The sequence below is a fragment of the Oncorhynchus mykiss genome, chromosome 19 (assembly GCF_057628025.1).
Source record: "Oncorhynchus mykiss isolate SJ-2025 chromosome 19, ASM5762802v1, whole genome shotgun sequence".
Classification (NCBI taxonomy): Eukaryota; Metazoa; Chordata; class Actinopteri; order Salmoniformes; family Salmonidae; genus Oncorhynchus; species Oncorhynchus mykiss.
In genome coordinates this window covers 54,109,506-54,130,858 of record NC_143040.1, presented here as the reverse complement: position 1 = coordinate 54,130,858, position 21,353 = coordinate 54,109,506, and the positions used below count along the sequence as shown (strand labels likewise).

General features: G+C 41.9%; 1 protein-coding gene across 4 annotated transcripts in view; it reads right to left on the bottom strand.

The window, feature by feature from the left end:
* LOC110497965 (inverted formin-2) overlaps positions 1-21,353 on the bottom strand; it is a 27,061-nt gene extending 5,708 nt beyond the window's left edge. For all 4 annotated transcript variants that reach the window (XR_016488995.1, XR_016488996.1, XM_090211370.1 and 1 more), the window contains exons 1-19: positions 20,657-21,353; positions 15,237-15,648; positions 8,915-9,030; positions 8,254-8,413; positions 5,579-5,612; positions 5,176-5,317; positions 4,918-5,050; positions 4,190-4,741; positions 3,883-4,025; positions 3,703-3,764; positions 3,518-3,620; positions 3,327-3,412; positions 3,014-3,114; positions 2,137-2,207; positions 1,155-1,262; positions 934-1,004; positions 708-828; positions 410-574; positions 124-226 (exon numbers count right to left, since the gene is read on the bottom strand). Coding sequence is in view for 2 of the 4 variants with exons in the window: in XM_090211370.1 (XP_090067496.1) it covers positions 124-226; positions 410-574; positions 708-828; positions 934-1,004; positions 1,155-1,262; positions 2,137-2,207; positions 3,014-3,114; positions 3,327-3,412; positions 3,518-3,620; positions 3,703-3,764; positions 3,883-4,025; positions 4,190-4,741; positions 4,918-5,050; positions 5,176-5,317; positions 5,579-5,612; positions 8,254-8,413; positions 8,915-9,030; positions 15,237-15,633 (2,668 nt within the window). In the remaining 2 variants the exon portion in view is untranslated. The remainder of the gene's footprint in view (positions 1-123; positions 227-409; positions 575-707; positions 829-933; positions 1,005-1,154; positions 1,263-2,136; positions 2,208-3,013; positions 3,115-3,326; positions 3,413-3,517; positions 3,621-3,702; positions 3,765-3,882; positions 4,026-4,189; positions 4,742-4,917; positions 5,051-5,175; positions 5,318-5,578; positions 5,613-8,253; positions 8,414-8,914; positions 9,031-15,236; positions 15,649-20,656) is intronic.

The window sequence follows — 21,353 nt, the reverse complement described above, 5'->3', positions numbered from 1 at the left end:
CTGGTGACAGAGGATAGAGAGATGTATTAAGATACCACATGGCAGGCTACTGTATCGTCTTAGTGAGAATACAAAACATAGACTCCTGACAGACAGGAGATATGGACCATCAGAAGAACTCACTTATTTTTCCGTTCTCCCCCTTCTGTCTCTTGGATTCCTCCTCCTCAAGCTGCTTCTTCCTTTTCTCCGCCTTCACAGCCTGCTCTTTTCTGCTCTTGTTTTCCTGTGCATAGAACATAGAACATACATAGAACATTGAAGTACATAGAACATTGAGAAATACGATGTGAGGCAACTTCATAACCAAACCTCTGTTTTCAATATACTAGTGATGGAAATCAGTATGCATTATCAACATTTATCAAAACTTGTGGAATTCCGTCTATTAGTGATGTGCTCCTCTGACCTTTAAGGCTTTGATGAAAAGCCCCCTGAAGGTCTTAATGGTGCCGAAGAGCTCTTCCAGGGAGAGTTGGTTTGCATCCTCACACAGGTAGAGTGCCAGGTCACCCTTCTTCCTCACAATCTCTGCAAACCGCTTTTCCAAATCCAGGCAGGCCTCCAGGTTTTCCTTGGGGAGGGAAACGAGGTTGAACCATTGCCTTTTAAAGAACACTAGTGTATAGTTGACCTCCAAAATAGTTTTAAAAAAAAATCATTATTGGGAGGCAACCACAATAGAATACAATTCACTGGTTTCATACCTCAACGACCTTTTCGAACTGCTCCTTTACATCGTCCACAGAGTTGGTGACTTTCTTTGCCGCTTCTTTCAGTCGTTTTACTAAGGCACTGGCTTCTGCCTGAATGGAGTCAAGGTTGACTCTGATGGATAAAAGGCAATATTTATAAATGTTTTAATGTAATTTAATCATTTGTTTATCAATTGCAGAGCTCATAACAATTGTTTGAATAAAAAGGGTTTTATACCCAGCTGCCTTTTCACAAATCTCAATGTCGTCAGGAAGGTTCAACAGCTCTGGGTGGTTCAGCTCTGTCTCCTGTAAACAAGTCATGAGTTTATTTATGATTTCCAACTTTGATTTCATTGTCCATGTGAAGTATGTTTGGTTTCTGTGAGGAGCACTGACCACAAAGTTGTTTTTATCCTCAGAAAAGCACTAAAGCGCTATTATTTATGATAGCGTTACCTCCAGAATGTGATGGAGTAGGGTAATGCGGCTCTTGTTGGCCTTAGTCTCAGTCAGCTTCAGCAGAGAGCTGATCTTAAAGCCCTCAGCGTTCCCTGTGTGACTTCCCTGTGAGCAAGCAGAGAGTCAGGAGTTAGAGCTTTTCAGACTGCATAAGTGTTGCATGTTTACGGGTGAGTGGAATGTCATCATCCTTCATCGGTGGGGTTTAACGATTGTTGACATTCAATATTAATGGTACATTACCACCACCAACTGGACTGGAGTATAAATCCATTATACTTTGTGACGCAAAAAGAGGAAAAAGGAAAAAAAACAAATTAGCCTGCCAACTAACCCTACATTCATTAAAAACCCACCACCCTATTTGATTGACGGTCTGGGAGAACGGGACACTCCCATTCAACACTCCCTGTAACTCTTCTGCAGTAAAATCTCATAAACCCAAGTACTTCTCTGCAGCTGCCACAACAAAACCTATTTTCTGTGATTTACGTTCCATTTCAGCATTACAGTTGATAACCATGGCAATGAACACCAAAAAGCCAGCCTTACTGAAGCACATTTAATTCGTAGACCTATCATTCTGTACTGGCAAAAGTCTACTACCCACTGGGAGCCTCTTATCATCCCTCAACATTGACCCATCTTCCTCTATTTTCTTCACTGCCTCAGGATACGACGCCTTCAGAACAACTGACTGACAACCTCAACCTGTCTCTCTCGCACCGGACACTTCTGATCCTCAGCAACATGGGCACCTCTATAGTTAACATATACCTTTTTTCCACCAATACTACACATTCCTTAGTCCCATGCCCTCCTGCACACATCTAGGAATCTCCCTACCAACTGCAAAATGACCATAAACTTGGCACCTGAAACACTTGTGGGTTCGGCACGAAAGCTATTGCAGGCTAACTGATATCCTAACATTACTTTGTCAGGTAGGAATGCCATCCTTTGGAGAGTCCTTACTTACATAGTTGAGGAAGTTTCCCACATCAAGGATGAGCCTGCAGAAACTAGGCATGAGAGTGCTCATTCTGAGACCTGAGGAGATTTTTTTTTTAATGAAACATTCTACGCAAAAAAAAAAATACTCTTTTAGACATTTTGAAAAACCACCACTTGAATAGTTAAAACATTTCCAGCACAAAGCAACAATTTGTTCTAACAAACACAATTCTTCATAATAAACCTTACTGTGTCCTCTGCTAGCTTACAAAAATATGCAATGGATTCATAAGGAAATCATTGTAACATGAGTGTTTCAGTGGTGTAAAGTACTTAAGTAAAAACATTTTAAAGTACTATTTAAGTCATTTTTTGGGTTCTGTATTTTACTACTTATATTTGACAACTTTTACTTCACTACATTACTAAAGAAAATAATGTACTTTTTATTCCAACATTTTCCCTGACACCCAAAAGTACATTTCGAATGCTTAGCAGGACAGAAAAATTGTCCAATTGACGCACTTATCAAGAGAACATCCCTGGTCATCCCTACTGCCTCTAATCTGGTGGACTCACTTAACACGTCTCGTTTGTAAATTATGTCTGAGTGTTGGAGTGTGCCTCTGGCTATCCATACATTTTTTTAAACTGTACCGCCTTGTTTGCTTAATAAAAGGAATGTTTTACTATAGATCCTTACGTATATCTTAGAAATGAAATGTACTTTTTATACTTAAGTATATTTAAAACCAAATACTTTTTCTTTAGTAGTATTTTACTAGGTGACTTTCACATTAGTCATTCTCTATAAAAAAAATTATCTTACTTTTACTCAAGTATGATTATTGGGTACTTTTTCCACCACTGGTGTTTATACAGAAAAGTTGGTGTTGACTTACACTGGCATGCTGATTCAACCACCTCTGCTTTGGGCTTGAGCATGTCCAGTACTGAGGTGGTCTCCTCACACAGCAACATACAGTCTATCCTCAGCTGGTAACTGTGGGTAGACACGAGAGCGAGGATACGAAGTAGGGATGGTATGGCAGGGAAGAGAGATACCATTGGGAATTAAGAAAGACAAGTCATGGAAGTGCCAAACAAAAACAGACACCAGATTCTGTTAACTATCACAGCCAGAGATTCTTCTCTACATCCAGTTTCCAGTGAGGTGCCAGGAATTATGAAAACGAGAAAAGGAACAGCAGTTACCATGGTACAGCCAGGAGAGAGATGTAGAATCGGTCTACATTGGCCAACTTAAATTTTTCTCCCAGGAAGGATTTCAGGTTATCTATCTAAATTGAGACAGAAAAGGGAGGCTCTTTAGTCAGACCACCATGTTTGCTGTATTAATAAAGGTGATTTGCAAACATTGTGAAAGTCTCTGGTACCTACAGTACCTCATGTTTCTCAGGTAAGAGTTTAATAAGCTGCTTCAAGACCTCCACATCGAACTTAGAGCGATCCCCACTCTGAATCAACACCACAAACTCATCATGAGAGCTAGATAGAGAAGCATGGAGAAAAAAAGTAAGCTCAATGGGGTAAAAACATTGATATCAATACCGACTTAATGACAAATTACCATTTGAATTGCTTGAGAAATATGTTCAAATTCAAGTTCTTCTTTGCGTCAATAAAGGAGATCTGTAGAGAGAAGAGGGAAATAGACATTTTGTTAGGGAGGTTGTTTTAGGATTCATAATGAGTCATGTTTCTGGTGTGCTCCAGATACAAGAGCTGTAATGAGTGTTGACCAGTGCACCTCTTTAGGCTCCTTTTTGACAGGAGCAGCTGCCCCCTTGTCTTTGTGTTCGGTCACTGGGAGACAGAACAGCTGTTCAATGCTGGAGTAGTTGGGCTCCAGAGGAGCGTCTTTCTGAGCTGAAGTCCACATGGAATGACCATCTGTGTGTATGTTAAAGGAGGGACAGAATAACAACAACACATCTGGAATTATCTCACAAAAAAGTATCCAACCAGACAATCTTTTCCCATCCTACATAGAGCAGACTGCCTCTGTAAACACAGGGGAGGATCATTAAAGAGAGATGCCAAGGTTTTCCACTCACCAGTGACAGCTCTGAGTTTCTGCCAGTTGAGCTTCTTCATCCTCAGGGTGGGGCAACGGCCTGCCTTGGAGGCAGCAGCAGAGGCACACCTCAGGGACTGGCTACTCTGGGCCACCACAATGCCACCTATGCCAGGAGGAGGTGGTGGTGGAGGAGGCAGGCCTGGCATACCGGGCAAGGGTGGGGGGGGTGGAGGTCCTCCACCGCCCATTCCTGGTGGGGGTGGAGGAGGGGGAGGGCAACCTGGGGGCACCTGCATCCCTGGTAGAGGAGTTGGTGGTACTCCACCTCCAATGTGTTGTAATGGTGGAGGAGGGGGAGGTGGGCATTGAAGGGGACCTGGTCCCATCAAATTGGGATATAGGAAAGGTGGAGGAGAGGACACTTTTGTGGAGCATTTGGTCAGTCTTTCTTGGTCGTCGTCCACCATGTCGGTCTGAACAGCCTTATCAATCTTCTTGGGTGGCGGACCATCCACAGCATCGACACCAGCTGTCCTGCGCTTGGAGAACACCAGGCGTTGCATAATAATCTCACGAGTGTCCATATGAGCTGGAGCACAGAAATCACACACAAACACTCAAATCTACTGAATTTTGTTGACATGTAAACAAGACAAACATTTTTCCTACGCACGCTGTTCACCCAGACTGCAGTCCTTTGCCCATAACTCACTTAGAGGTCAGCTTATTTATACTATTGAATGTGTCAGGAGCGTGATGACTCACAGTCTTGATCCAGCAGAATGGCCCGGTTAGTGATGGCCTCCAAGGCTTGCCAGATGTCAGCCCTCTCGGGCCCCAGCAGCAGCAGGGCTTGTAGGATGGACAGCAGCTGGCGGGACGACGGAGAGCTGCTCACCTTGAGGTTGAACAACACACAACCAAACCTTATTTTGAGTGGACTTATAATTTTGTTGTTTACGGAACTAGCCATGACTAGGTGACATGCAGTGTTATGGCAGTGCAGCTGACAGCTGTGCTCACTTTGTTGAAGAGGGTGATGAACACCTCCTGGTGACTGCTCATGTCTATACCGCCATAGACCCTCAGCAGCTCCTCCTCATCCTCAGACATGGCCTCTTCAAACGCCTCACACTGAATGATCAAGTCCTCATCCTCCTCATCTCTGTCACACACACACACACACACACACACACACACACACACACACAATTAAAAAGGGCCTATTGAACAAGTAGCCTGTTTACAATGTTTATTTCCCACTTTCACATCAAATCAACAAAATGATTGACAAATGTGCAGGTAACAAAGGTTTTGTTTAACATTTCACTCAAACTATATTGTACTTGACCAATGCATGGGCATTTCTTATCTGCACATGACAAAAAAGTCACAATGAAACAAGGAAGTAAGTCAAGGCACTCACCTAAATTTGGGCAGTATATCAAGTAATTGTAATCCTATAAAACAGAAACACTGCATTTAATAAAGACAGTCACAAAAACAACGATCCAACTCCCAATTGATCAGTTTCCTACTTTGTAGTAGGTTATTAAAAAGTTGGAACACTGTGAAATATGATCTGGCATCAGCAAGTGAAGTCGTTTGCAGGTGAGCGATTAGGACATAATTATGGTGCGTTCAAGACAACTCGGAAATCTTCGACCTCAGACTTCAGTGCGTTCAAGACAACTGGGAACTCGAGTTGGATGACCAGCGTTCAAAACTATTTTTCCCAGTCGGAGCTCGTTTTTTCCAACCCACTAAAGTCGAAAGTCTGATATTTCTGAGTTCCGAGTTCCCAGTTGTTTTGAGCGTGGCATACAAGTCGAAAACTCAGACATCATATCAGAGCTTTGACTTCTGCTGCATTCATAACCAAGTGGAAGGTGGGAATTTACCAGTTGGATGCATTCAGGTGGTTGAATTCATTGAGAAACACTGAATGGCAAACAAGCTGTGTAAACCATAAACTAAAAGTACAGCTATCATGCTTGTAAACAAATTATAGTGTTCAAAAATCAAATTGATAGATTGCATTTTATAAATAATGTTTTGTTGCTGCATTTAACTGCCAGAAATGCTAATATCGAGGTAATTTCCTTATTAGGTGACGTCAGAGGTCAGCATGTGGGAGAAGTGGGAACTCAGGGTGATAGATGAGTTTCCCACCAGTAGTTAGTTACCAGTTGGAGGTCCGTTCAAAGGAATTTTCCCAGTCGTTTGTGGTAAATTCCCCTTCCCACTTGGTTACTAATGCAGCATTCTCCTACCTGAAGATCAATGACTTCTCAATTTCTCTCTGTGAGCTCGCTTTTTTCAAGTTCCCAGTTGTTTTGAATGCATCAAAAATCTATTTGCAGTAGAGTGGTGATGTGGAACAACTTCGAATAGGCTACATTTACAGAATTCTTTGAAAAAAATAAAAAATGTATTTCACATTTACCGTGAATAGCAAAATCACAAAGAAAGGGAATGGCGACTTGACTTCAGACAAGCTTTTGTTAGACTGCCGCCAATAGGCCATTATAAAAAGGTAGGCATAAATCAAAGTCTGTTCAAATCAAAGTCTGTTCATAGAGAATAGCCTACTTAGCCCAATATAATGGTACTCTCAAGACAACTGGGAATTCGAAAAAAAAAAATAAGGTTAAATCATGACGTAAGTGATCTTTAGGTTGACGCTCTAGAAAGATGCCCGAGTTTCTGACATGGAATTTCGAGTTGGATGACCATTCGGAGCTAGTTTTTTCCCTGAGTTCCCAGTTGTCTTGAATGCACTGAAGTCAGAAGTCGGAGATTTCCAAGTTTTGAGTGGTGAGTTCTGAGTGGTTTTGAACGCGGCATTAGACCGCTTTGGAATGCTCTTAGACTTCTTCTTATTAATTAAATAAATAATCAGAGGTCTAATATTGGGATAGACAATACTGTAACCTGTCAAGAACCATAATATTATGCATAGCATATATGACAGACTAGAGTTTATCAAATTTTGATATGCCCACTATGCCAATATTTCTTCAACAATTTCAGCACACAAATCTACAGCATACTGTAGCTAGGCCTAATCTTGATTTCCCCTTCATTAAAACACATATTTTTCAAAAACAAAAAAAAGATTAATGTAACACCATCTATGCCAGACACAAATGCATAATTGTATCCCTGAATATGAGGTTTGCACAAGATTCAGGTGTTTGGGGACAAGATAGGGGACAGATTGAGGACAGGCATATACAGTAGCTAGAAGGACCTAGTGACATACACTACATGACAAAAAGAATGTGGACACCTGCTTGTCGAACATCTCACTCCAAAATCATGGGCATTAATATGGAGTTGGTCCCCACTTTGCTGCTATAACAGCCTCCACTCTTCTGGGAAGGCATTCCACTCGATGTTGGAACTTTGCTGTGGGGACTTGCTACCATTCAGCCACAAGAGCATTAGTGAGGTCGGGCACTGATGTTGGTAGATTAGGCCTGGCTCACAGTCGGCATTCTAATTCATCCCAAAGGTTTTCGATGAGGTTGAGGTCAGGGCTCTGTGCAGGCCAGTCAAGTTCTGCCACACTGTTCTCGACAAGCCATTTCTGTATGGACCTCACTTTGTGCATGGGGCATTGTCATGCTGAAACAGGAAAAGGTCTTCCCCAAACTGTTGCCACAAAGATGGAAGCACGGAATCGTCTTGAATGTCATTTTATGCTGTAGCGTTCAGATTTCCCATCACGGGAACTAAGGGGCCTAGCCCGAACCATTGAAGAGGAGTAGGACAACATTACACAGGCCACAATAAACACCCTGATCAACTCTATGTGAAGGAGATGTGTCGCGCTGATCCACGCCCGTACCTTTTTTAAAGTTATCTGTAACCAAGAGATGCATATACGTGTTCCCAGTCATGTGAAATCCTTAGATTAGGGCCTAATGAAAATATTTCAATTATAACTCAGTAAAATCTTTTAAATGGTTGCATGTTGCGTTTTATAGTTTTGTTCAATATACATTTTGTCATTAACAATGTGCCACTGTGTGACCTTGCAGATGAACTGAATCTCTGCCAAGTGGCTGAGTAATGAAGGTAAACAATGCGCTGTACCAATAAATTCCTTGCGGATCTTGTCTCTCTGTTGCAGGTCGTCTGTCCCAAAGATGATGGCGTTGATGACACTGAGGAGGGTGACAATGTAGGGCATGTTGTCTGTGGCCTGCAGCTCGTTCATGATCACACTGAAGCGATACAGCTGGGTCTTCACACCCTACGGGACAAATGAACACATTAGACATACTGTATATCATTCACTCACACTGTGTGAGGACAGCCCCACCCCCCACCCCATACACGGAATGGTTTAATATTGATCAGAAAGTAACATTAATCAATGTATTGACAACTATGGATGTAACTAGATAACAGAATTAAGTTACTTAGGCAGTCTAACATCTGTACAATAGAAGACATTTCTGGGGGCTAAGTCATATGGTTATTCAGTAATGTATGAAATTAATAAAAATGACTTTAATTATCCTATTTAATGATATTTGAGCTGAAATAGCATGTAACATTTTTTTTTGTCATATCTGATTTCTGTCAGCTTTCATCAAAATCACACACACTATTATGTGTACTTTCCCCCCAGCATTTTCCTCTCATTATCCTTCCTAAATCACAATCAGACAACTTATCCTGTAGATGAATGGTATATATTTCCATAGCCTCTGTCCATTAGTGAAAGCTTGTCTGGCTGTATGACACTTGCCTTGTAATGGTCCAGGGCATCCAGGGCCAGACGGTACCCATCAGAGGAGAACATGCTCAGGGCAGCAAGCAGCTCAAACACCTGCTTCTTCACCATGGTATTGGACGTGTCCAAGGCTGTGGTAAGACATTGTCACAGTCAGTGTACACATAGGGTGTATTCATTGTGTTGACCGTGTTGCAAAACATTTTGTCTGTTGCAAAACCGAAATGGAACGGAAAATGTTTTTCATTGAAAGTTTCTATTGGACAAATTCAGGTAGGTCCCTCCCTGTTTTTTCTGTTTGCTCTGTTTGGTTCTGTTTGGTTTGATTTCAGTTGCAAGATGTAATGAATACAACCATGGTCATGGTCCTCATATTACATCCTGCCTCTTTCTTTCTCCCTTGTCTGGTGACCTCTAGAATGTTATGGCTTAATTTAAGGAAACGTGACGTGAACTTTGCCACTTTTCTGAAAACGTTTTGTGTTTATGATAAGTGTGTCAGTGTATGTGAAGATGTTGCAATGCACTGTCTCTCCACACAGTGTCTCACTCCATACACTTTGTCTGACATAATAGCCTATATCTGACCTGAATTGTTCCATGTTGCCATTGTACTCCTAAATCTACAACTGAATAAAAATGTTATGTATGTGCATTTATGCTCACTATGGCCTTTACATTATATATACAGTACCAGTTAAATGTTTGGACACACCTACTCATTAAATTCTTTATTTGTACTATTTTCTACATTGTAGAATAGTATTGAAGACATAAACACTATGAAATAACACATATGGAATCATGTAGTAACCAAAAAAGTGTTAAACAAATCAAAATATATTTTATATTTGAGATTCTTCAAAGTAGCCACCCGTTGCCTTGTTCCAGGTAGTCACCTGGAATCTGTTTCAATTAACAGCTGTGCCTTGTTAAAAGTTAATTTGTGGAATTTCTTACCTCCTTAATGCATTTGAGCCAATCAGTTGTGTTGTGACAAGCTAGGGGTGATATACAGAATATAGCCCTATTTGGTAAAAGACCAAGTCCATATTTTTGCAAGAACAGCTCAACTAAGCAAAAAGAAATGACAGTCCATCCTTACTTTAAGACAATAACTTTTAAAAGTTTCTTCAAGTGCAGTCGCAAAAACCATCAAGTGCTATGATGAAACTGGCTCTCATGAGGACCGTCACATGAAAGGAAGACCCAGAGTTACCTCTGCTGCAGAAGATAAGTTCATTAGAGTTACCAGCCTCAGAAATTGCAGCCCAAATAAATGCTTCACAGAGTTCAAATATCAGACACATCTCAACATCAACTGTTCAGAGGAGACTGCGTGAATCAGGCCTTCATGGTCGAATTGCTGCAAAGAAACCACTACTAAAGGACACAAATAATAATAAGAGACTTGCTGGGGCCAAGAAACATGAGCAATGGACATTAGACCAGTGGAAATCAGTCCTTTGGTCTGAGGAGGCCAAATTTGAGATTTTTGGTTCCAACCGCTGTGAGACGCAGAGTAGGTGAACGAACCTTGCTGTTAACACTGTCGGTAATTTATTTAGAATTCAAGGCACACTTAACCAGCATGGCTACCACAGCATTCTGCAGCGATACGCCATCCCATCTGGTTTGCGCTTAGTGGGACTATCATTTGTTTTTCAACAGCACAATGACCCAACACACCTCCAGGCTGTGTAAGGGCTATTTGACCAAGAAGGAGAGCGATGGAGTGCTGCATCAGATGACTTGGCCTCCACAATCACCCAACCTCAACCCAATTGAGATGGTTTGGGATGAGTTGGACCACAGAGTGAAGGAAAAGCAGCCAACTAGTGCTCAGCAGATGTGGGAACTCCTACAAGACTGTTGGAAAAGCATTCCAGGTGAAGCTGGTTGAGAGAATGCCAAGCGTGTGCAAACCTGGATGGCATACCAGTGGAAGTATACCAAACATTTTTTGATATACTCAGAGGACCAATATTAGCAAGTTTTAATCACTCCTATATAAACAGATTATCGGACACGCAACAAGAACGTCTGATTTCATTATTACTGAAACAGGATCCAAGTGGTATATATAAAGATCCAGTCCATTTAAAAAATTGGAGGTCTTTTAAACTTCAGTGTTGTGATGGAAAAATTCTAGCTAAATGCTTGGCACATAGAATTTAAAAGGATTTTGTCAGATATTATTCATTTTAATCAGACAGATTTTTTACATGGACGATACATTGGAGATAATTTAAGACGAGTACTGGAAACAATAGAATACTATGGATTATCGGGGAAACCAGGCATGGTTTTGTCACTCCCTGACCTTAGAGATCCTTTTTATGTCTCTATTTTGGTTTGGTCAGGGCATGAGTTGGGGTGGGCATTCTATGTTTTGTGTTCTATGTTTTCTATTTCTGTGTGTTTGGCTGGGTGTGGTTCTCAATCAGAGGCAGCTGTCTATCGTTGTCTCCGATTGAGAACCATACTTAGGTAGCCTTTTCCCACCTGTGTTTTGTGGGTAGTTGTTTTCTGTTTTGTGTCTTTCTGCACATGACAGGACTGTTTTGGTTTTCGTTCATTCGCTTTGTTATTTTAGTTATTTCAGTGTTTAGTTCAAATAAAAGTATGAACATGTACCACACTGCGCTTTGGTCCACACCTTCTTCCACAGATGATCGTTACATAACTACCCACCACCAAAGGACCATGCAGTGTGGCCAGGAGAGGCAGCCCCAATAATTTATTTTGGGGGGGCACACGGGACGGTCGGCGGAGCAGAGGATGGAACCAGAGCCAGTCAGGGTGAAATTGGAGGTGAGCGACGTCAGCAAAGCAGAAACAGTGAAGGAGTTGATGGGGAGATTGGAGGAGAGAGGAATGAGAGAGCTGCTGTGTTGGTGCATGAGGCACGACATCCACACGATGGAGCATGTCCTCGATTTGATGTCACCTGAGTCAGCTCTCCATTCTCGTCCTGAGGTGCGTGCTAGGGGTCTGGTGTGCCAGCCCCAAGCACCAGGCCTCCTGTGCTCCTCCCCAGCCCTGCACGTCTTGTGCCAGCTTGGCGCTACAGATCTCCAGTACGCGTTCTTAGCCCGGTGCTCTACATTCCAGCTCCCCGCATCTGCCGGACTAGGGTGAGGATCCAGCCAGGAGGATGGTGCCAGCCCTGCTCTCCAGACCTCCAGTGCGTGTCCTCGGGCCAGGATCCCCCGCCGGCTCTAGGTACGGTTTCCCCAGTTCGCCAGGAGATCCCAGTGCAGCCTGTTCCAGCTCCCCGCACGTGCCGGGCTAGAGTGGGCATTCAGCCTGGAGGAGTGGTGTCAAGGCTACGCACCAGATCTCCAGTGCTACCCCACAGCCCGGTCTGTCCTGTGCCTCCTCCACGGACCAGCCCTCCTGTCCGGAGCTGCCAGAGTCGCCCTCCTGTCCGGAGCTGCCAGAGTCGCCCTCCTGTCCGGAGCTGCGCCGCTGCACTTTGGTCCACACCTTCTTCCACAGATGATAGTTACAAGTTTTCATAGCTGATTTTGAAAAGGCTTTTGATAAAGTACGACTTGAGTTTATGTATACAGTTGAAGTCGGAAGTATACATACACTTATGTTGGAGTCTTTAAAACTTGTTTTTCAACCACGTTCGAGAAGTGCAAATCAATCTCAGAACAACAGCAAAGGACCTTGTCAAGATGCTGGAGGAAACAGGTACAAAAGTATCTATATCCACAGTAAAACGAGTCCTATATCGACATAAACTGAAAGGCTGCTCAGCAAGGAAGAAGCCACTCCTTCAAAACTCCCATTAAAAAAGCCAGACTACGGTTTGCAATTGCACATGGGGACAAACATCGTACTTTTTGTAGAAATGTCCTCTGGTCTGATGAAACAAAAATAGAACTATTTGGCCATAATAACCATCTTTATGTTTGGAGGAAAAATGGGGATGCTTGCAAGCCAAATAACCCCATTCCAACCGTGAAGCGCGGGGCTGGCAGCATCATGTTGTGGAGGTGCTTTGCTGTAGGAGGGACTGGTGCACTTCACAAAATAGATGGCATCATGAGGGAGGAAAATTATGTGGCTATATTGAAGCAACATCTCAAGACATCAGTCAGGAAGTTAAAGTTTGGTCACAAATAGGTCTTCCGAATGGACATTGACCCCAAGCATACTTCCAAAGTCAAGGTATTGGAGGGGCCATCACAAAGCCCTGACCTCAATAGATAATTTGTGGGCAGAACTGAAAAAGCGCATGTGAGCAAGGAGGCCTACAAACCTGACCCAGTTACACCAGCTCTGTCAGGAGGAATGGGCCAAAATTCACCCAACTTATTGTGGGAAGCTTGTGGAATGCTACCCGTAACGTTTCAACCAAGTTAAACAATTTAAAGGCAATGCTACCAAATACTAATTGAGTGCATGTAAACTTCTGACTCACTGGGAATGTGAAGAAAGAAATAAAAGCTGAAATAAATCATTCTCTACTATTATTCTGACATTTCACATGAAAATAAAGTGGTGATCCTAACTGACAGAAGACAGGGAATTTTTACTCTGATTAAATGTCAGGAATTGTGAAAAACGGAGTTTAAATGTATTTGTCTAAGGTGTATTTAAACTTCTGACTTCAACTGTATATGTGTAAATGTCTGAATGCTTATGTGTGTGTGTATATATACATATATATATTTACAAAAAAATGTATATGGAGGATAGGAAATGGTGCAGACAATTACATTGATGGAAGCAACAATCTATCAGCAATATTAAAGCTGATCCACCCCCTATTTTTTTTTTACAAATAACAACAACAAAAAAGAGTGCAAACCTGTCATCAAGGCTAAGGGTGGCTACTTTGAAGAATCTCAAATATAAACTGTATTTTCATTTTTTTAACACTTTTTTGGTTACTACACGAATCCATATGTGTTATTTCATAGTTTTGATGTCTTCACTACTATTTTACAATGTAGAAAATAGTAAAATAAAGAAAAACCTTGAGTGAGTAGGTGTGTCCAAACTTTTGACTGGTACTGTATATACACTACTGTTCAAAAGTTGACTTGTTTTTGAAAGAAAAGCTATTTTTTTGTCCATTTAAATAACATTGAATTGATCAGATATACAGTGTAGACATTATTAATGTTGTAAATTACTTATGTTGCTCGAAATGGCAGATTTTTAATGGAATATCTACATAGGCGTACAGAGGCCCATTATCAGCAACTATCACTACTGTGTTCCAATGGCACGTTGTGTTAGCTAATCTAAGTTCATAATTTTAAAAGGCTAATTGATCATTAGACACCTTTTTGCAATTATGTTAGCACAGCTGAAAACTGTTATTATGATTAAATAAGCAATAAAACTGGCCTTCTTTAGACTAGTTACGTATCTGGAGCATCAGCATTTGTGGGTTCGATTACAGGCTCAAAATGGCCAGAAACAACAACAAAACAATTCTGAAACTCGTCAGTCTGTTCTTGTTCTGAGAAATGAAGGCTATTTCATGCCAGAAATTGCCAAGAAACTGAAGATCTCGTACAACGCTGTGCACTACTGAGCAAGAGGACAAGTACATTAGAGTGTCTAATTTGAGAAACAGACGCCTCACACGTCCTTAACTGGCAGATTCATTAAATAGTACCCGCAAAACACCAGTCTCATCGTCAACAGTGAAGAGCCGACTCCGGGATGCAGGCCTTCTAGGCAGAGTTGCAAAAAAAAAGCCATATCTCAGACTGGCCAATAAAAAGAAAAGATCAAGATGGGCAAAATAACACACACTGGTCACCAGATCTCAACCCTATCGATCTGTTGTGGGAGCAGCTTGACCGTATGGTACGTAGGAAGTGCCCATCAACCCAATCCAACTTGTTGGAGGTGCTTCAGGACGCATGGGGTCAAATCTCTTCAGGTTACCTCAACAACTTGATAACTATAATGCCAAAGGTCTTCAAGGCTATAATTGCTGTAAATGGAGGATTCTTTGACGAAGCAAAGTTTGAAGGACACAATTATTATTTCAATTAAAAATTGTTATTTATAACCTTGTCAACATCTTGACTATATTTCCTTTCATTTTGCAACTCATTTTATGTACGTTTTCATAGAAAACAAGGACATTTCTAAGTGACACCAAACTTTTGAACTAACACAACGTGCCATGTGTACTGTATATATTTCTTTTGTTTTGTGCACACATACTTGATATCCTGTTTCATAAGCCCATACGGGCTGGGCACCAATTGGTGTACAACGCGGAAATAATTTAATTATTTTATCAGTGGAACACATTTTTAAACACTGCATTTCTCCTCATTCCTAGGTGATGTAGAACCTTGGGAGAGTTTGCGGATGTAGCCCTCATTCTCCACGATAAAGTGGATCCCAGCAGAGGAGTTCATGACGGCCCGGACACAGCTGACACAGGTAAGCTGCAGCAGGGCATCTGTGATGCGGGAGCAGCCCCTCCCAGATAGTCTGTCCAGGGCCTCCAGCAGCAGGTCCAGCCCACTCAGCTCCAGGAACTGGACCATCCAGGACTCCTCGCTGCCCTCCAGACGACGCTTCAGCCCAGAGTAGTTGACCACACTGGGCACCTGGAGCATGCGGATGCACAGCTCTGGGTCGGCACTCTCCAGGTTGGCCTCCAGCTGGGTGTCTGAGTCCTGGGAGGAGCCCAGATGACCCCTCACCGCCGCCCACTTCCTCTTCCCATCCGACTTCACTGACATGGTGATGGAGAGGGTCTGTGGACAGAAGTTAAGGTAGTTTAATTAATTAAGGGGGCAAGAGGTTCAGTTCAGCATCATAGTGAACATAAACCTGTTTACTATAAAGTGCTGAAAAGGGTGAAAAGTGAGTTTTCTTTTGCCGTTCATAGTCAAACTGTTATTGGCATCGTTTTGTGCAAACAAGCCATTAACTATTTGACCTGCAGATGGACTTTTGCATAAATATGCAGGACAACTAGTCCCCATTAGAATTGTTTCAGGGCATTCCTGTCTAAAGGATGCAGGCCTTTATCACAACATAGCACATTCATAAGAAATGACAGCTCTGCACATTGTGGGACAAGTGAAGGATATGTCAGCAGTCCTGTCGTCATTAGTCATGCCAAACATCCAAACTTAATCCTGCAGTGAAAGGGAAGCGACTCGCTGTCAGCTAATCAACAGCAAACACAAAGACAGGCATGACAAAGACTGTGCATATTTATGGGAGATATTATTCTGTGTATATACTCTATTTTCAATTACATCCAACTGTAAACAAGGTTTTGAGTAATAGTATCACTGTGAAGAGAAAAATACCACCCAGGATATTAATAAGCTCATCTGATCTCAGACCGTGAGTGGCACATTTTGATCACACAAGTGACCTTTTCTGGGATAGCCCCAGAACACTTCTCCCTCACAGTACCCTGCACCACTACCAGATATGCACAACATCTCTTGCAATGTGTAACCAGCAGAGGAGGCTGGTAAGAGGAGGATGGCTCATAATAATGAATAGAATGGAATTAATGGAACCAGGCGTTAGGTGTGTTTGAGACCATTCATTTTCCTCCCAAAATGCCTTTAATTATATCACACTTGCCAAGACTAACCTAAAGAGATGGTATTGGAGAGGATAAATATAAACAACCAAATTGCAGCTCTGCACGCAGCTCTCCAACACATGGCCTTAGCTAAGGAATCTGGGCTATGTAAATAATGTTTCTGTGTTGAGTTTAAAGGCTCTCGAACAATCTACACAGAATAACAAAGGGGTAAAAACACTGGGTACAGATGATAAGATTCCACCACAGTGGGAATTTAGATGGAACTCAAGTCAACCCTGAAATGTAAGAAACTGTAAACTCCTACAAATTGGATTTCCATTCAGTTCTCAAGTTCCCTATAATTCAACAGGCAAAAAAAGGAGCTGTTCTATTCCAGACACGTTTGTGGCGTGGCTGATTCCACCCCCGATTTGGGCTGCCAGTGTGACAATGTTACCATGGCAGCCAGGCCTTCTCATCCTCCGTCAAAAAGTGTGAGAATGTGAGAATGTTGTTCATTGACTACAGCTCAGCGTTCAACATGACACTGCCCTCCAAGCTCACTAAGCTCAGGACCCTGGGACTGAACATCTCCCTCTGCAACTGGATTCAGGACTTCCTGACGGGCCACCCCCAGGTGGTCAGGCTAAGCAACAACACATCCACCACAATGACTCTCAACACGGGTGCCCCTCAGGGGTGTATGCTTAGTCCCCTCCTGTACTCCCTGTTCACCCACGACTGCGTGGCTGCGTACGACACCAACACCATCATTAAGTTTGGATGAGAAAGCCTTTAGGGAAGGAGGTCTTCCATTCAGATTTATAGAATTGTCCATGTGGTCTATAATAAAGGACACTTCATTTAATATAACAGACTTTTAAAATTCAATATTTGTGCACAATTTCTACTTAAAATATCAAATGAATGCAAAATAAACTAATTTCTTGGAATGACCCAGAATGATTTAGTCTAGGTGAATTCCACAACATCAGTCATGAACACAGTCATGGACACATCAGAAATCCATGAACATCATGTAGGGTTCCCTAGATAAGTCAGCAGGACTTTCCAACATGGGTCATGCAGTTTTCAGTAGGAAATAGGAAGGAAGGGAATTTCCTGAGACAGGAAACACAAGAAAAACATGCTGCCACAGCAAGATTTGGTGTTCCTCTTTTTAAAATGTTGTTCCTCACACAATGCTGACCTGGTCTCAGTTTGAGAGAGAGAGAGCTTATGTTTATAAACATACATCTGGACCAGTTGTGGATCATCTAGATAAAAAGGGAGAAAGGGGCATTCTTTTTTAGCTTGTTGCTTCTGCACATTCTTTATGCTCAGTGACAGCTCCCACATAGCCACACTCACATTGGCTTACTCACTGCAGGTCAGGAATACACTCATACTGTACTCAAGGGAAGCAGCCTACATTAAAACAACTCAACCCACTATTCTACTGTAAAAACGATGTTCTATTATATAATAAAAGATTATCCCTATTGATTTCCTTGTAAGCACTCAGCTCATGCATACAGCGTAGATAAATCTGCCTGTATTTTCAAAGGAAAGATTTTGTTCTTATCACTTTGAGTGCAGGTATTTTTTGTGTAAGCCAAACAGAAGAAAGTAAATAAACTACAACATGGCTGGGGTAAGAATTGAGCCACATGAAGCCCAGTGTTTATGGAATTTATCGTATTTGTTGTCACTGGAATGCCAGACTTGACCATGAGTGACAGGCCCAGGTCATCTCAGAGCAAACATTGTTGCCTACAGTTCCTACTGTCGTGTTTCCATAATGCAGACTTAATCCACTAGAAAAGCTCATTAAAAAATATATAACTCTAAAAGATCAAGATGGATTACCTGGGATTATCTCTATGTTGTTTGAGCATCTCCAATCAGCCTCCTCAACATAATTGTATCTGTGACTTATTAGCCCCCCCCAAAAAATAATGTGTTGGCGATGTCCATCTCCTCACTTGCACTACTAGGAGTAGTAATGAGAGATTTCACATCTGGTATTAATTTTCTAGAACTAGTAGCCTGTAATAAATGTATCACTATCTTCATTGATGTTGCGAATTTGAAGAGGTTGAATTTAAACCTTGTTCATGTTATTGACTTCAATGTTAAGACCTGTGAGTTCAGAGCAGATGTCTGAAAGGAGGGGTAACAATCGTCTAGAATTCTTGATGAGCTGATACCGCAGGCGTTGTGTTGATAAAACTTTGGTAGCGTTTTCCTCCGGTTTCCTTGATTAAAGTCCCCAAGCCACAATAAATATTGTCTCAGGATATGCGGTTTCCAGTTTGCACAAAGTCCAGTGTAGTTTCTTGAGAGCCATCGTGGTGTCGGCGTGAGGGGAAAGATACACGGTTGTGACGATAACCCGAAGAGAATGATCTGTTATGGCAATGCCAATGCCAAGCTATGTGAATACTATAGCAACCCACAGCTGTGAGGATGATAGAGATTATAAGAATGCTGCTGACCTGCAAAATGACTAACCAAAATCTAAAACTGACCCTTTACCTAATTTTAACCAATTCTGAAATGAAATGTTGGTTTGCAGGTCAGGTCCATATAGCCTTTTCCTTTGAGGGTATGCTGTGAGTCACAAAGCCCTGAGTGGGCTGCTTTTGCTTAGTGGCAATTATACATAGTGATATTTCAGAGCCCTCTCATCCTGATTCTCAGGACTGGCGCTAGCTTTTTGGGGACCCTGAGATTTACTTGGAGGGTTCCCCACCTCGCGGAAAAACAGTGCCCCCCCTCTTGACATTTATTTCCTGCAATTCTACACATAATTGCTCTGGGGTGTAGAGAAAATGTTTCAGATTTAGAACACATTTTCTGCAATTCTACACATGTTGCAATGAGGTGGAGAGAAGACTTTGCAATTACATAACACCTTTCATGCAATTCTACTCATTTTGCCATGGGGCAGAGAGAGGAAATGTGCAGTTTTATAGATCATTTCCTGCAATTCTACCAAATTTGCCATTTGGGGGAGATTTTTTCCCCTCCATTTCAAAGCAAATTTTCTGCAATTTCCCACATTTTGTAATGACTTATGCCATGTTAATATAATATCTGTGTGGGAATGACGAACAAAATCAATGTGGGCCCTTTGGAGGTCAGGGCCCCTGTGCACGTGCCCTGTGTGCCTGGTCGGTATTCGGCCATGATTACTTCAAGTTTAGATATCTGGCTAGACTAACTACCAATCTTAAAACTGTTAGCTGACATGGCTGATTAATTCAGTGACTGGCATAACACGAGAGAAACTGCTGATGCACAAGGAAATGTAATTCTATATTTATTTATATTATTTTGGTCAGGGACCCCCCCCCTTATGCCTAGAACGGGCCATGCTGGTTATAATGATGAAGTTGAGCATGCCTTGCCTTGAACAATAAATTCATAGAGGTGCATACAACAATCCTGAGATCATGCTTGCATGAAAGTGCCACCAGAAGGTGATGTTAATAAGCAGAGCCTTATATAAACAGGGCTAAGGTCTCCAACTGAATTTGGACAGTGTATCCCAACCTGGTTACTGTTAAACAGTGCAATGCACAAAGCATGATTTTATTAGCTGGATGTGAATATGTTAAAAATGCATCATAGGCCATATGTAGACCACATCAGTCTGTGTTTCTGTCAAAAGGGACCAAAGGACTCCATTGATGTTACTTGACCTGCATCACCCACAAGCAGTCCTTGTGTCTATGGGAAACATTAAGGAGATGTTTGACAATTTCCAAAATGCATTATGTCAGGATATTCACTCTTGTAATCATCTGTTAAAAATAAATAAGGGATAATGGGGGATGTGATGTCCATTAGATGAATTGCCATCTGTTAAATCATTATCAATACAGGCAGGCTAGACTTATGTCAGTAATATTACTCTTTCGAACAGATGTGAAAATGTGTTTCTGTTTGATAATCAAGTGAAGTAAGTACTCTAGTGCTACGGATTCCAATGTTGTGGAACTGTCTTTATTTTGCGCTCTCGACTGCTCCCATTTTCATGGTGTCACTGGGAACATAACGGGAAAACCTATCACCTGCTTATAATTTCGAATTCAGATAATTTATCGTTTAAAAAATTCACTTCGTTGTCTGAAGTTCTCATAAATAGCCCACCGATGAGCTAAAAGACAATTCCCCTTAAATCGCGCGTTTCCAGCTGCGCTGCTTACCTGATCTTATGCCAAAATAACCACTTGAAGAATCGCGTCCTCCGATTGCGGACAGACAACGTATCTTTCCAGCTTCCAAGCGCCTTTTTTATTTCGTGCTTTACCAGGATACCTCTGTACAATGTATGTAGAGGTTAAGTGGAGAATGAGTGAGGATGGTTAGGGGAATTTCAGTTTGGTCGTGGACCTCATCGTTTACACATGAGCACAATGTGACGACGCTGCATGCACAACTGGATGGCCCCTCCCACGCCCTGCTCTATTGTGTCATGGGGTTTTAAGATAGGCAGACCTCACACAAATGTAGAATGCTTGGTCATTGTTATTACACAAGTGGAATAGAGACAAAAACAACCTTATACCAACAATTATTAGTGTTACTTAGAAAATAATATAATATTGGTATAAATTATCTGAAAACTCCAGAAAGCTTTCCATGCTTCTTTTCATCTCTTCGAAGTTACTGAGATTTTATTTGATCTAAAAGTCTCACTAAACTTGGTCCAAGCTCACGTATGTTGCGGTGGAAGAAAGGCTAGATACGGTGGCTGCCCTGCTCTTGCCCTTAGTTTGCCTCCTGCCCCTCCTATCGCCATGGGTAGACTTTCCTGAAAACAATGACACTATACTTTGCTTAAACCTATTGGTGGTGACTTCAAAATGAGGGGTGTTGTTGAAAGCAAAGTCATCAGACATT